At 24.2% G+C, this 12531-nt stretch overlaps 2 protein-coding genes across 7 annotated transcripts in view; one reads left to right on the top strand and one right to left on the bottom strand.

The window, feature by feature from the left end:
• The window catches only part of LOC122504838, a 57356-nt gene extending 46164 nt beyond the window's left edge, over positions 1-11192 (top strand). For 2 of the 3 annotated variants that reach the window (XM_043616118.1, XM_043616117.1), the window contains exons 18-23: positions 4445-4531; positions 4831-4952; positions 5742-5804; positions 5875-5958; positions 10050-10255; positions 10857-11192. In XM_043616118.1, coding sequence (XP_043472053.1) covers positions 4445-4531; positions 4831-4952; positions 5742-5804; positions 5875-5958; positions 10050-10255; positions 10857-10946 — 652 coding nt within the window. In that variant the 3' untranslated portion in view covers positions 10947-11192. The remainder of the gene's footprint in view (positions 1-4444; positions 4532-4830; positions 4953-5741; positions 5805-5874; positions 5959-10049; positions 10256-10856) is intronic. The other variant, XM_043616119.1, reaches the window with a different exon arrangement.
• Positions 11193-11230: 38 nt separating this feature from the next.
• Positions 11231-12531, bottom strand: part of LOC122504840 (bifunctional peptidase and arginyl-hydroxylase JMJD5) — a 31704-nt gene continuing 30403 nt past the window's right edge. For all 4 annotated transcript variants that reach the window (XM_043616125.1, XM_043616124.1, XM_043616123.1 and 1 more), the window contains 3 exons: positions 11874-12091; positions 11566-11718; positions 11231-11488 (listed from right to left, as the gene is read on the bottom strand). In XM_043616125.1, coding sequence (XP_043472060.1) covers positions 11231-11488; positions 11566-11718; positions 11874-12091 — 629 coding nt within the window. The remainder of the gene's footprint in view (positions 11489-11565; positions 11719-11873; positions 12092-12531) is intronic.

Below are 12531 nucleotides of genomic sequence, written 5' to 3'. Positions count from 1 at the left end.
TCAATCCCGTATTATTATTTTCATTACTACAACCATTGTTTACATGATTCTTTATGTTTTTTATTATTGTAGATTATGTAAATGCAATATTATAAATAAAAAACCAAACGGTCCGGTTTACCCCAGGGGGTGGGGCAAACCGGACCGTTTGCAGAATTTTTTTAAAGTTAACACAGCAACTAAACAATAAAAGATAAAGTATAGGTGTCTCTGGGAAAAAGTTGCGCAATTAAATGATCTTTCAAACAAGCCATCGAAAAATGAAATCGGTTGATTCGTTTAGTTACAAGAGTCAAAAAACCGTTAGGGGGTCCGGTTTGCCCCACTCTCCCCTAAGTATTTAATTATTATTTTTCCATAGGAATTAAAATTCTTCAAAACATTCAAATTCAAAAATGTTTAAAATTCAACAACTTATAAAAATTTTAATTTCCATAAAATTTTTCAAAAAAAAAAAAAAATTAAATTATTTACAAAAATTATAATAAAATTCGTTGCAACAATTCAATTATTTTCATAAATAATAAAATTCTTCACATGGTTTCAATTATTTTTAAATACAATTTAAAGTAAATTCCTAGAAAAATTGAATTATTCTCTTAATTTTTTTGTAAGAATTTGATTACATTTCACGAATATAATGAAATTCTTCGTTGAAATTCAAATATTTTCACAATCTACTTTTTTAATGAAAGTTCTCAAAAGAATTCAATTATTTAAAAAAATGTAATAAAATTCGATGCAGGAATTCAATTATTTTCATAAATAATAAGATTCTTTACATTATTTCAATTATTTAAAAAAAAAAATTGAAAAAATTCATTGCAAGAATTCAATTACTTTCATAAATTAATAAAATTCTTCACAGGATTTCAATTATTTTTAATACAATTATAAGTAAATTCTTCAAAAAATGTCACTATTTTGAAAAATTTTATTAAAACTATAGATATTGAAAATCATTGAATTGAGTAAAATTTTTTGAAAATATTTGAAATTTTGCAAAGAATTTTATTAAAATTTTTGAAAATAATTGAAGTTTGGAGAAGAATTTTATTATTTTTAAAGATAATTGAATTGTTATGAGAATTTTTTTTAAATTTTTGAACATAATTGAATTTCTGCGAAGAATTTTATTACTTTTGAAAATAATTGAATTTCTGCAATCATTTGTAACTTCTCCAAAATTCAATTTTTTCCAGTTACTTAAATAAAAATCTCTGACTTTTCCCTGACTTCCCTGACCAATTTTACTTACCCTGACTTTTCCCTGATTTCCTTGACCTGTGGTAAGCCTGAAAAATTTTAATTTTTTCAAAAATAAAATTTTGAAAATGGTCGAAAATTTTTTTTTCCGATTTAAATAATATATAATACTAAAATTCAAGGTTTTTAAAAAATTCACGTCCAATTCACGGTTTTTTCAAGGTTTGACAAAATTCACGTCCATTTCAAGGTTTCGAGGTCCGGTGGCCACCCTGATTAATTAACTTTTGGAAAAAAGAAAATAATTGAAAAAAATCAATTTATAGTATATTTCATCGAGTTTTTTTACCCGAAATTTAATGGGTAATTAACATATAACAGGATTCCCAGTCTGTCCCCTATTTCCCTAAAAGTCCCCTTTTTTTAATTTTGGCCCCTAAACGTACCCTATTTTCAAAATTTTCCCTAACTTTCCTCTATTTTTTTCTTTTATCTTTTAATAATGAATTGACACCAAATTTAGCAAAGTGTCGTTGAAACTTTCAATTGGAAACTTTTGTTTTGAAAGTTTCAAATCTTCAAATTTATGATCGATTATTTATATTTTATTAATTATAAAATTTATAAAATTTGTAAGCTTAGTATATTGGTGAAGTCAAGTCCCAATTATGTTTAGAAGTTGGTTGTTTTTTTAATATTATTTAATTGTTACAAAACTTTTAATGCAAATCTTGATAAATAACAAAATTCTTCACAGAAATTCAATAATTTTTAGGAATTTTAATAACATTCTTTACAAAATTCAAAGTTGAATTTTTTTTTTTTTTTAAATTTGACAATATTGTCAAATTTTTTTTTAAATTCTTCCCAAGAAGTCAATTATTTTCAAAAATTTTAATAAAATTCTTCTCATGAATTCAATTGTTTTTAAAAATTATTATTTAAATTCTTCTCAAGAATTCAATTATATTAAAAAAATTTAATAAAATTCTTCAAAAAGTTTTCAATTATTTTCAAAAATTGTTATAAGATTCTTTAATATAATAAATTTCATTAAAATTTTAATTAAATTCCTTAAAAGCAATTAAATATTTTCAAAAGTTGTTAATACAATTCTTCGTAACAATCAGAGATGTTAACTATTTCAAATAAATCTATTTCAAATGCAAAATAGAAAATGCAAAATGCCTATTTTCATTTTACATTTTAAATGCATTTGCCGAAAACCATTTTGCATTTTGATTTGAAATGGTTTTTTTCATTATTTTGTATTTGAAAATGCAAAATACAAGAAAAATTTTTTTATATTGTAGCAATTTTTTCTTTTAAGGAGGTTCTCCGGCTAATTAATTTTATTTTAAATTTTACCAAACTTTTTGGGAAAATATTCATTTTTACATGCTAAAAACGGAAATTTTCAGGTTCAAAGTTTTAATATTTATATAGGATTTCACATCCAGCATTCGAAAATGAGACATTTTATTTAATTGCTGACAAAGTTTTCTTACAATTTTTTCAAAAAAGTAGTTTATTGTATAAAGTCAAATTAATAGAATAATATATAAAACAGTTTCAAAAGGGATTCAATCTTATTTTATAGAAAAGTCAAAAAGTTACGTAAAAATAAAGTTCATTTAAAAAAAGCATTTTATTTTGTAAAACCATTTTGAAAATGCGTATTTTCTATTTTGCATTTGAAATAACTTTTTGAAAACTATTTTATATTTTATATTTGAAATACTTTTTGTGATACCATTTAGTATTTAGCATTTTAAGTAGGTTTTGAGACCCATTTTTAACATCTCTGGTAACAATTAAATTTTAAGAAACATTTGTTACATCCTGTATATTTTTAACTTTTATTTTTTAAATTTTATTTTACAAATAACTCAAAATGGGCCCTATAAGAGTAACATTAAAGAGAGTAGACAAACATTTGAAAATTATTTTTTTCCCAAGAAAATTCGTTCACACTACATTTTTTTCGCTCACAGATTGTACCGTGAAAAAGGCAGTTCAAATTGCATCCTTCTTAACAGTTAACTTTAACCTTCCAGAAAAAATACTTTTTCCGAACAAAAGTAAAAGTGTTTCCAAATGTTAAAGGAAACCATAAATTGAAATATAACCTATGACCAGATGTCTAAAGAACGGCCTTTTGAGGGTACGGTCGAGAGTATATACATATACACATTCTAAAATGTGTTTAAACGTTAATTTTCATTTCCAAATGAATAATAAATAAAACAATGAAAAAAATTATTAACAATTATAAATTGTAAACAATTAATATTTTAATATTATTAATAATGTGTATTTTTATTTTTTTTATTGGATTCATATGTATGACCTTTCGGCCTTTTACATTTCCCGTACATAAATATTAATAATGTGTATAAATATAAATAAATATTTATTGTTTATAAAATAATTAATAACAAATAAATACCCACAAAGAATAAATAAAAGCAATAAACCAATCATAATTCACAAATTATTAATAACAATTTATAAAAAAATAAATGATCATAAAATAGAAATAAATAAATAATGCCATATTACGTTAAAAATTATGATAAAATTAAAATTCAAAAACCTACATACATTTAAAAATTATAAACAATTAAACTACGCTATAAAAATGATTGTAAAATTATTATTAACTAGATTTATAACAATATTTTGTAAATTCTCAAGAACGTGAAATAATATCCCTACCAACTCAAAAACATAGAGATAATATATCCCTACTATTTTAGAAAGACACTGACCTAGGATACAATCCTCGAGGACTCAGTCTCTTTATGAGGGTTGGTTCGAGAAGAGCCAATCCCGAAACGACAGAATCAAATCTTTTAACTTTTTACCATTTTCTCTTCTCTATTTTCTTCTTAAAAAACCAATCTGATAATTAGTCAGCCGCTTTTTCCATCTCCCTAAAAATATTGTCCAAAAATCTGAGTAGGGACAATATCTTAAAAACAGTGTCCTCACAAGACAAGTTACTTAAAATCAGTTACTTATCAGTTTTAAAAGTCTCAGTTCAATTCAAGTTCTTAAAATAAATATTTCTACTTTTTCTTACAAAATAATCATAGTGTTTTTAACAAAAAATTTCAAAACTCCCGGTCAAGATAAAAATTTACTGTCATTTCCCGGTTTCTCGGTCAAGCGGCCCCCCCCTCCCTAAAATTAGATTAACCCTTTTGTCTGTAATAAAAATTATATTTATTTATAGAAATGGATTTCATCAAATTAAAGTACCAAAGTATGGAGCTGATAGAATTATGGAGAAATTGCGCTTAGAATTTGTCGGAGTTCCTGAGTATGTATTATTAGTTACAAATGTTTTATATTATAATTTTAAAAAAAGAAAAGAAGGGAGAAATTTTTAAACTCTACGCACAACTTTTATTTATTTTTGATTTTCTTTGAAATGTACTTAAGCATTTAATTCCTTATATAAATTAAAAGCCAGAAACGAAAACAAGACATTTTTCAGAACATATAATCATAAATGTGTTAATTCTTAACTTTGTCAAAATGATGTGTTTTTTAATATTTTATTTATAAACATTTGTAAATTAACAAAATTATTGTAATTGACAATTTTAAATATTGCAGATATGATTTAATCGATTGTATTCTACAATTAAGGAAAGACCATCATAATAGTTTAAGCGGAACAAACATATTCGAAATTATAAATGAAGCTAGACAATTCGTTTTGAAAAGACAACGACAACGTGAGTAGTTTTATTGTATTAAAATTATTTTAATTCAACGTTTGATATTAATTTAAGCAATTTTTCTATAAATAAACTTATGATTACTCAGTAATAATATAGATCAATACCAGTTACTAAAGGAAACAATATTTTCATTTGATATCATCTTCAGAACACTTTATTAAATTAAAAATAATTAAGGAATTAAAGAAAATTAATTTTTATAAACGAAACTGTACTTTCAAGAAAAGTAATGCAGAATTAAACATTTGAAGATGGCGGACCAAATATGGCGTCAAATATTAAGTAAAACCTGAAAGTTTTTGTCACTATTTTCAAATTACCAAAATGATAGGTATTAGATTCGACTAAATGTTACTCATACTTTTTTTTAGATCTGTGACACTAAGAGTTACATTTAAAATATTTTAATTCCTGTGGAAAAATAAATAGATATTTAAATATGTATTTAAAAAGAATTATTTTATTTTTAAAAATGTAATTTAATTTAGAAATTATGTAAAAATTTAATTTTTCGGTTGTTACTTTTTTGATATTTTTTTTAAATCTTAAAGCTACTTTTTGATACTTGTTTAAAATTAATTATTGAGTTGCGTTAATTTAACGAGTCTCTAAATAATATCTTACCTTTTTTTCTAACCAAAGTCTTTCTTGAGAAATCAAAAATATTAGGGAAGGGAGGTAGCAGAATTCACACTTCTTTTTTATGTATGAAAAATAATACTTTTTCTGAATGTATTTAATTTCAAGATTTCATAATTAATTTTAAAATTTATCTGCTTTCAGATATCTTCGATTATAACGACACTCCTAATGAACATAAAGAAAATAACGACATTAACGATAAAAGTGAGTTGTTACTTTGCTTAAGAAAATTTATAATTCAAATGAATGAATATAATGAATTCTTGCTTTTTAGTTCCAGAAATCAAGGATAACTTTCATCCCTTTGGAATGGAGAAGTTACGTAAACGTAATAATTCTGTTTCTTCGTCATCTTCAAGTAAGAACTAAAATTACTTTTTAAACAAATATGGAAATAGTATTAATAAAAAAAATTAATAATTGTTAAAAAATACATTGTATTTATAAAGACGGTGAAAAATTCTACGGTAATTATTGTGCAAGCACAAGATACAATTTATTTTTATTATATTTACAGGGCTCGGTTTGTGCTATTTTTTCGACTTTTTTGTGAAAAAATGCGACTAATCGACTTTTTCAAGATTTTTTTTTTTATAGTAAAATGCGACTAATTGACTTTTTTCACATTTTTCAATTACTTTTCGACTTAAATTTTAAATGGGAGAAATTTTTTTTTTGTAAACAATATTGTTCAGAAAATCATTCTTCTCTTTGGGGAAAAAAACATAACATATTCCCGTTTCTTAATATTTTTTTAGGAAATTCTCAATTTTCATAAGGAAATAATTTACATTTATTTACAAATTTCTTTCAAATTTTTCGAAAACATCAATAACTTATATCTTTATAAATAAGATCAGACTTTTGTCTGTACATTGCATAGAATTTGAAATTTCATGATTAGTTTTCCTATTCGAGTAGTAAGAATTCCAAAAATGACAATAAAAAAAATTATGTATGTATGTATGTATGTATGTATGTCTGTGTGTATGTATGTATGTCTGTACGCAATATTTTGTCCGGGATAAACACAAAGACTACTTGACCGATTAAAACGAAACTTTACAGTCTCTTTGGTCTGAGTCTAACTTAAATTTATAGCCATATCCGATTGAAAAATATTAAGCTGAACGAAAGTTATAGCTTTTTTCACAAAATTCAAAAAATCAAAAAAAATGCAAATTTTTTAAATTTTTGTCAAATTGATGTGACACTTTTTGTAGCTACTTTTTAATGTAAATACAACTAATTTTTACTGTAAAAATGAAATATAAATAATTAATCCGAATTTTTAAGCCAAAATCATATTTTTGATTTTCGACAAAATTTTTAATTAATTTTTTTTGTTGAATATTGTTTAATTTTTTATTAAGTTGGTAGTGATATCGATTGATGTTTTTAAATTTTTAATTACATTAATTACATTTATTTTATTAAAAAGTTTAGAGTCATGAATTTGATGCCGATTACAAATTTTCTAAAATCAATTAACGTGAGAGTTTGCAAACAATTTCTATATTGATATTTTCAGGTTTTAAGTTTGAAAATTTCATAGTATGTATTATCATATTTAACGTAGAAAATAAAATATTTATGTTCAATATAAAGGGTATACAGTAAAAGTATCAATAATACTGAAATTTGACTTCAGCGGGCACTGGGACACAGAAAGTCCTTAAGATTTATGAATTGGGATTTATGAATCAAAATTTTCTTTTTTTGAATTCAAGAAATGTTTTAGAAATGACTTTGAAAATAAATAACAAATTCCTATTTATGAATTAAAATTGTTCTTCTTGAATTTTAGAAATGTTTGGGGTATGGTGTTGCTTTCCAAAATTCTATCCGGGCATTACGCAAAAACGGGTAAAATGTAAAATCCCATGTGGAAATTTTTAATAGGGATATAGAAAAATTATACCATACGGTTTTACATAGGAATCAATATGGTTTCCTTTATAAAAGTAGATCCCATGTAGATTTCCCATGTGGGAATCAAAAACGTGTTATAATTTCTACTAATACATTTAACAGAGTGTCTATTAATCGGAAAGGTATCCCGAGAAATAGCCGGGAATTTAATTCGTCTAGAAAAATCGGGAATTTTCTTATCTAATTAAAAAAAGTTTTATTATATTAATTCATTTTAAAAAAATTGTTTTTGCTTTAATTTCTATTGATGTAATATTTTTATTTGTCAAAATTTAAGACCTACTTTCAGATTACAATATAGGTCTTATTTTTGATTTTAGCAGTCGTAACGTGGGGTCTACTTGCGATACAATTAGTTCGAATTAGACTCTTATATAACTCCAAAAGCTGGTGGAAAATTAGTATTAATTATTAATGCATTAATTAAAATACTACGAACGCATAAAGTACTACAAATTGACAAATACTGTTCTGTAAATCTGAATTAGTTGAAAATAGTATTTGATAGAAAAAGTCATTTACTGATTCAAATGGTAATATTTTGATAATGAAATAGTTAATGGTAACTAATTATTAGTTTTTCCCAGTCAAATTAAATTCCCAATTGGTAGACACCTGTTCAAATATATTAGTAGAAACTAAAACCCGTCGAAGACGGGTACGACAGCTAGTTTTAAATAAATATTTAATTATAATTATTTTTCCACAGGAATTAAGATTTTTAAAACATACAAATTCAAACCTTTTTTAAATTAAACAACTTATAAAAAATTGTTATAAAACATGAAGACATCGATCACTCAGAGTCTTTGACTCGGAGCAATCGATATCTTCATGTTTTATAATAATTAAAGATGACCGAAAAAAAAATTGTTTTAAATTATTTTTTATGAAAATAATTGAATTATTGCGAAGAAATTTATAAAAGATCAGTAAGTAATTGAAATTTAAATTCAATTTAAATTGAAATCTGTGAAATTTTCATTATTTATGAAAATAATTAAATGCTTGCGTACAATTTTATTAAAAATTTTGCAAATAATTGAATTTCAGAGAAGAATTTTATTATTTAAGTATAAAAATAATTAAAATTTTGAACAGATTTTTAAAAATAATTTAAAAGTAAATTGAATTTTGCTGCAGAATATTGATATTTATAAAGATAATTGGGATTTTGACGAGAATTTAAAAAACAAAATTTTTTGAAAATAATTGAATTTTTGCGAAGAATTTTTTTACTTTTGAAGATAATTGAATTTTGCAGAGAATTTTATTAGAACTTTTGAAAATAATTCAATTTCCAGTATGAATTTTATTATTTAGAAAGATAATTGAAATTTTGACAAGAATTTTATTAAAATTTTTGCACATAATTGAACTTCAAAGAAGAATTTTATTATTTATAAAAATAATTGAAATTATGAACAGATTTTTAAAAAATTTTTTTAAAGTAATTGAATTTTGCAGAAGAATATTGATATTTATAAAGATAATTGAAATTTTGAAGAGAATTTAAAAAAAAAAATTTTGAAAATAATTGAATTTCTGCGAAGAATTTTTTTACTTTTGAAGATAATTGAATTTTGCAGAGAATTTTATTAGAACTTTTGAAAATAATTCAATTTCCAGTATGAATTTTATTATTTAGAAAGATAATTGAAATTTTGACAAGAATTTTATTAAAATTTTTGCACATAATTGAACTTCAAAGAAGAATTTTATTATTTATAAAAATAATTGAAATTATGAACAGATTTTTAAAAAATTTTTTTAAAGTAATTGAATTTTGCAGAAGAATATTGATATTTATAAAGATAATTGAAATTTTGACGAGAATTTAAAAAAAAAATTTTTGAAAATAATTGAATTTCTGCGAAGAATTTTTTTTACATTTGGAGATAATTGAATTTCTGCGAAGAATTTTATTACTTTAGATAATAATTGAATTTCTAGGATGAATTTTATTATTTATGAAGATAATTAAAATTTTGACGAGAAATTTCAAACAATTTTTAAAAATAATTGAATTTCTAGGATGAATTTTATTATTTATAAAGATAATTGAAATTTTGACAAGAATTTTATTAAGAAATTTTAGAATAATTGAATTTTTGTGAAGAATTTTATTATTTACTTAAAAGTAATTGACATTTTTAAAGAGAATTTTTAAAAAAATGTTAAAAATAACAAATTAAAATTTTGCTAAGAATTTTATTAAAATTGTATTCCTGATTGTTTGAAATTAAAGTATGTGTTGTCGAGAAATGTTATTTTTTGTTTCTTTTTTGTCGTTTTTCTAAAATTTCATGCGACTTTTTTACGACCTTTTCGGAGATTTTATGCGACTTTTCGTGACTTTTGTTGTGAATTTTTGCGACTAAAACGACTTTTTTTGAGTCTTAAAGACGATCCAAGCCCTGTTGTATTTATTATTTAAATTATATTTATTATTTTTATTGTATTTTCTTTACGTGTCTTTTTATTTATAATAATCTCTCAACCCTCCTTTTGTTTCAGTAGGCGCTGCAACTATTAAGATTGAAGCTCAAACTACAAAAAAATCTTCAGGAAAGTCGGCTTGGGTTCCGATTAAAGCAAGTGCTAACAACTGGACAAAGGATACCATTGAAGCGGAGTGTAATATTTGTTTTGAAGCGCTGGATCAAGTTGCGAATGGAAAAAGTGTCTCTACCTTAGATTGCCAACACTCATTCCATAAAGAGGTAACATTATACACGGAAAAACCTTTAAGCAGTCTGCTCACCCGAAACTTATGCGTCAGCGCCACCACTAAACTTGTTCATCTGCACTCCCAAACTGGGTGACCAACGTACCCAGTTGTAATTTTCTAAACTTTTTGGGAAGTTTGTCTATCGAAAACGGTAATGCTACGCACCCAGTGGCGGGCGATCAGACTTTCCATGCAGTGAGAAGCGAAATTTTGTGACAGTGGGAAGACAGACTTCTCAAAGGTTTTTCCGTGTACGAACATTTAATTATTTTAAAAAAAATGTCACGAAAGAATTGAATTTTTTTCTTAATTTCGTTATAAAATTTATGAAAAAGAATTCAATTATTTTCTAAAATTCTAATAAAATTTAAGAATTAAATGTTTAATTTCAATTATTAACAATCACGATTATTTTAAAAACTTGAAAGAAATTATACATAAAATTCAATTATTTTCAAAAATTTTAATTAAAATTATTAAATAAACTCGATATTTTTTACTCGGCGGTGATTTTCTACATTTTAAGTGTTATTTATTGGACAATGTATAAAAGAACAATTAATAATTTAATAAAATTTAACGTTTGATTTCAGTGTATAAAACAATGGTTGAATAATAGCCGCTCGTGTCCTAATTGTAGGGAGTACGCTACCCACCACGAGGACTACCCTCCACTTCCCTAAATACTTACATACTTGTATTACGTTATCTTAAGGACATCAAATGTATCATACAGTTTGTTTCTATTTTTTCAATTATTTTTTATACTTTTTCACATAGTTTTCCATACAATCTGTTATTATTTTTCTGTGAATTATTTTACTTTATATAACAATACTGTTTAGAAAAACATTGTAATATCTTTTTTTTTAAGAAAAAAACAAAAGAAATGATTTCAGATGTAAAATAAATAATTTTCGTAAAAAATATAGGCTTCTCTTTATTTCTCTTTGGCCTGAAGTGACGTTTAATTCCACCAGAAACTGATGGAAAAACTAGGAGAAAGACTAACTACATGGTGCCACCATTTGGGTGGAATAAATAACATTTCTCCTGGTTTCAAGTAACAGAAGAAAGCTTCCGCTGACTTAAATTTAGGCCATTTTTCGTAGTCCGGTTGATAAGGATCCACTTGCGCTGTATTACAGAGTAATCTTGTTTCGTAAGGGTAGAGACATTCACTGTCCTCTGGTTTATAGAGAACTATTCGTTTATATCCAAACACCTATAAATATGTATGTAAGTCAAAATCTTATTTTATTATTAGTTAAAATAAAAATTTAAGCAATATTTTTGCATTACCTGACATAATAAATTATTCTTTGGATCGTAATGTAAAGGAGAAACAGTTCCTGCTGGACCGAACCAAGCATTAATGTCTGTCGAACTTTCATCTTCTGTATCGGAAAAAGAACAAAAATCCGGTACTGAAAAATCGTTTTGTAATTCTGGTATCTGTGAAAAATAGTATTGAATAATTACTAAGTAACAACAGTAATTTTATTTAATACATTCGTTTCTATAAATATTTATTTGTAGAAACGAATTTAAGAAACGAGTTCTTTATCATAAGCGAAAGTAAACTAAAAAATTTAAAAATAATGTTACACCTGCTGAAATAATTGATGCTGAGCTAAATATCCAATTTTTGTAGACTTGGAAGAAATATAAGTTTCAAGATATTCGGAAAATGTAATAAGCTGTTGTGCCCAATCGTCTTCCGTATATTTGGAGCCAATTTCAATTGGTACAGTTCGAGTTCCAGCTACTCTTTTAAGATATTCTATGTCCTTCCACTTTTCCAAAGACTCCCAATGCTTTATACAACCTTAATAAACAATAATAATAAGAAAATGTCGGTACATCACTTAGAACTTTAGAACTTTAGAATTGGTCAGAGAAAATTCAGGGATTTTTACTAAAAGTACTGGAAAAAATTAAATTTTTAGAATTTATAGGGAAATTTTGAATTTTGGTGTCTTTTTTGTTTGCTTTATAAATTATGAACTTGTCAAGAATTCTAATACAAACCCTTCAATTTTTTCTATTTTTGCCAATAATTTCTTTTTAAATAACTTAAATAACTTCGCATAAATTCAATTATGTTCAAAAAATTTTTTAAATTCTCGTCATAATTTCAATTATCTTTATAAATAAAATTCGTCTCCAAAATTCAATTATTTTCAAAAAAATTTAATAAAATTCTTGGCAAAATTTCAATTACATATTTTCAAAAATTTTCCTCATTTCAATTGAGAAATTTAATTA

Source organism: Leptopilina heterotoma, unplaced genomic scaffold (genome assembly GCF_015476425.1).
Source record: "Leptopilina heterotoma isolate Lh14 unplaced genomic scaffold, ASM1547642v1 Lhet_32, whole genome shotgun sequence".
Lineage (NCBI taxonomy): Eukaryota > Metazoa > Arthropoda > Insecta > Hymenoptera > Figitidae > Leptopilina > Leptopilina heterotoma.
This window is presented reverse-complemented; position numbering and strand designations above follow the sequence as displayed.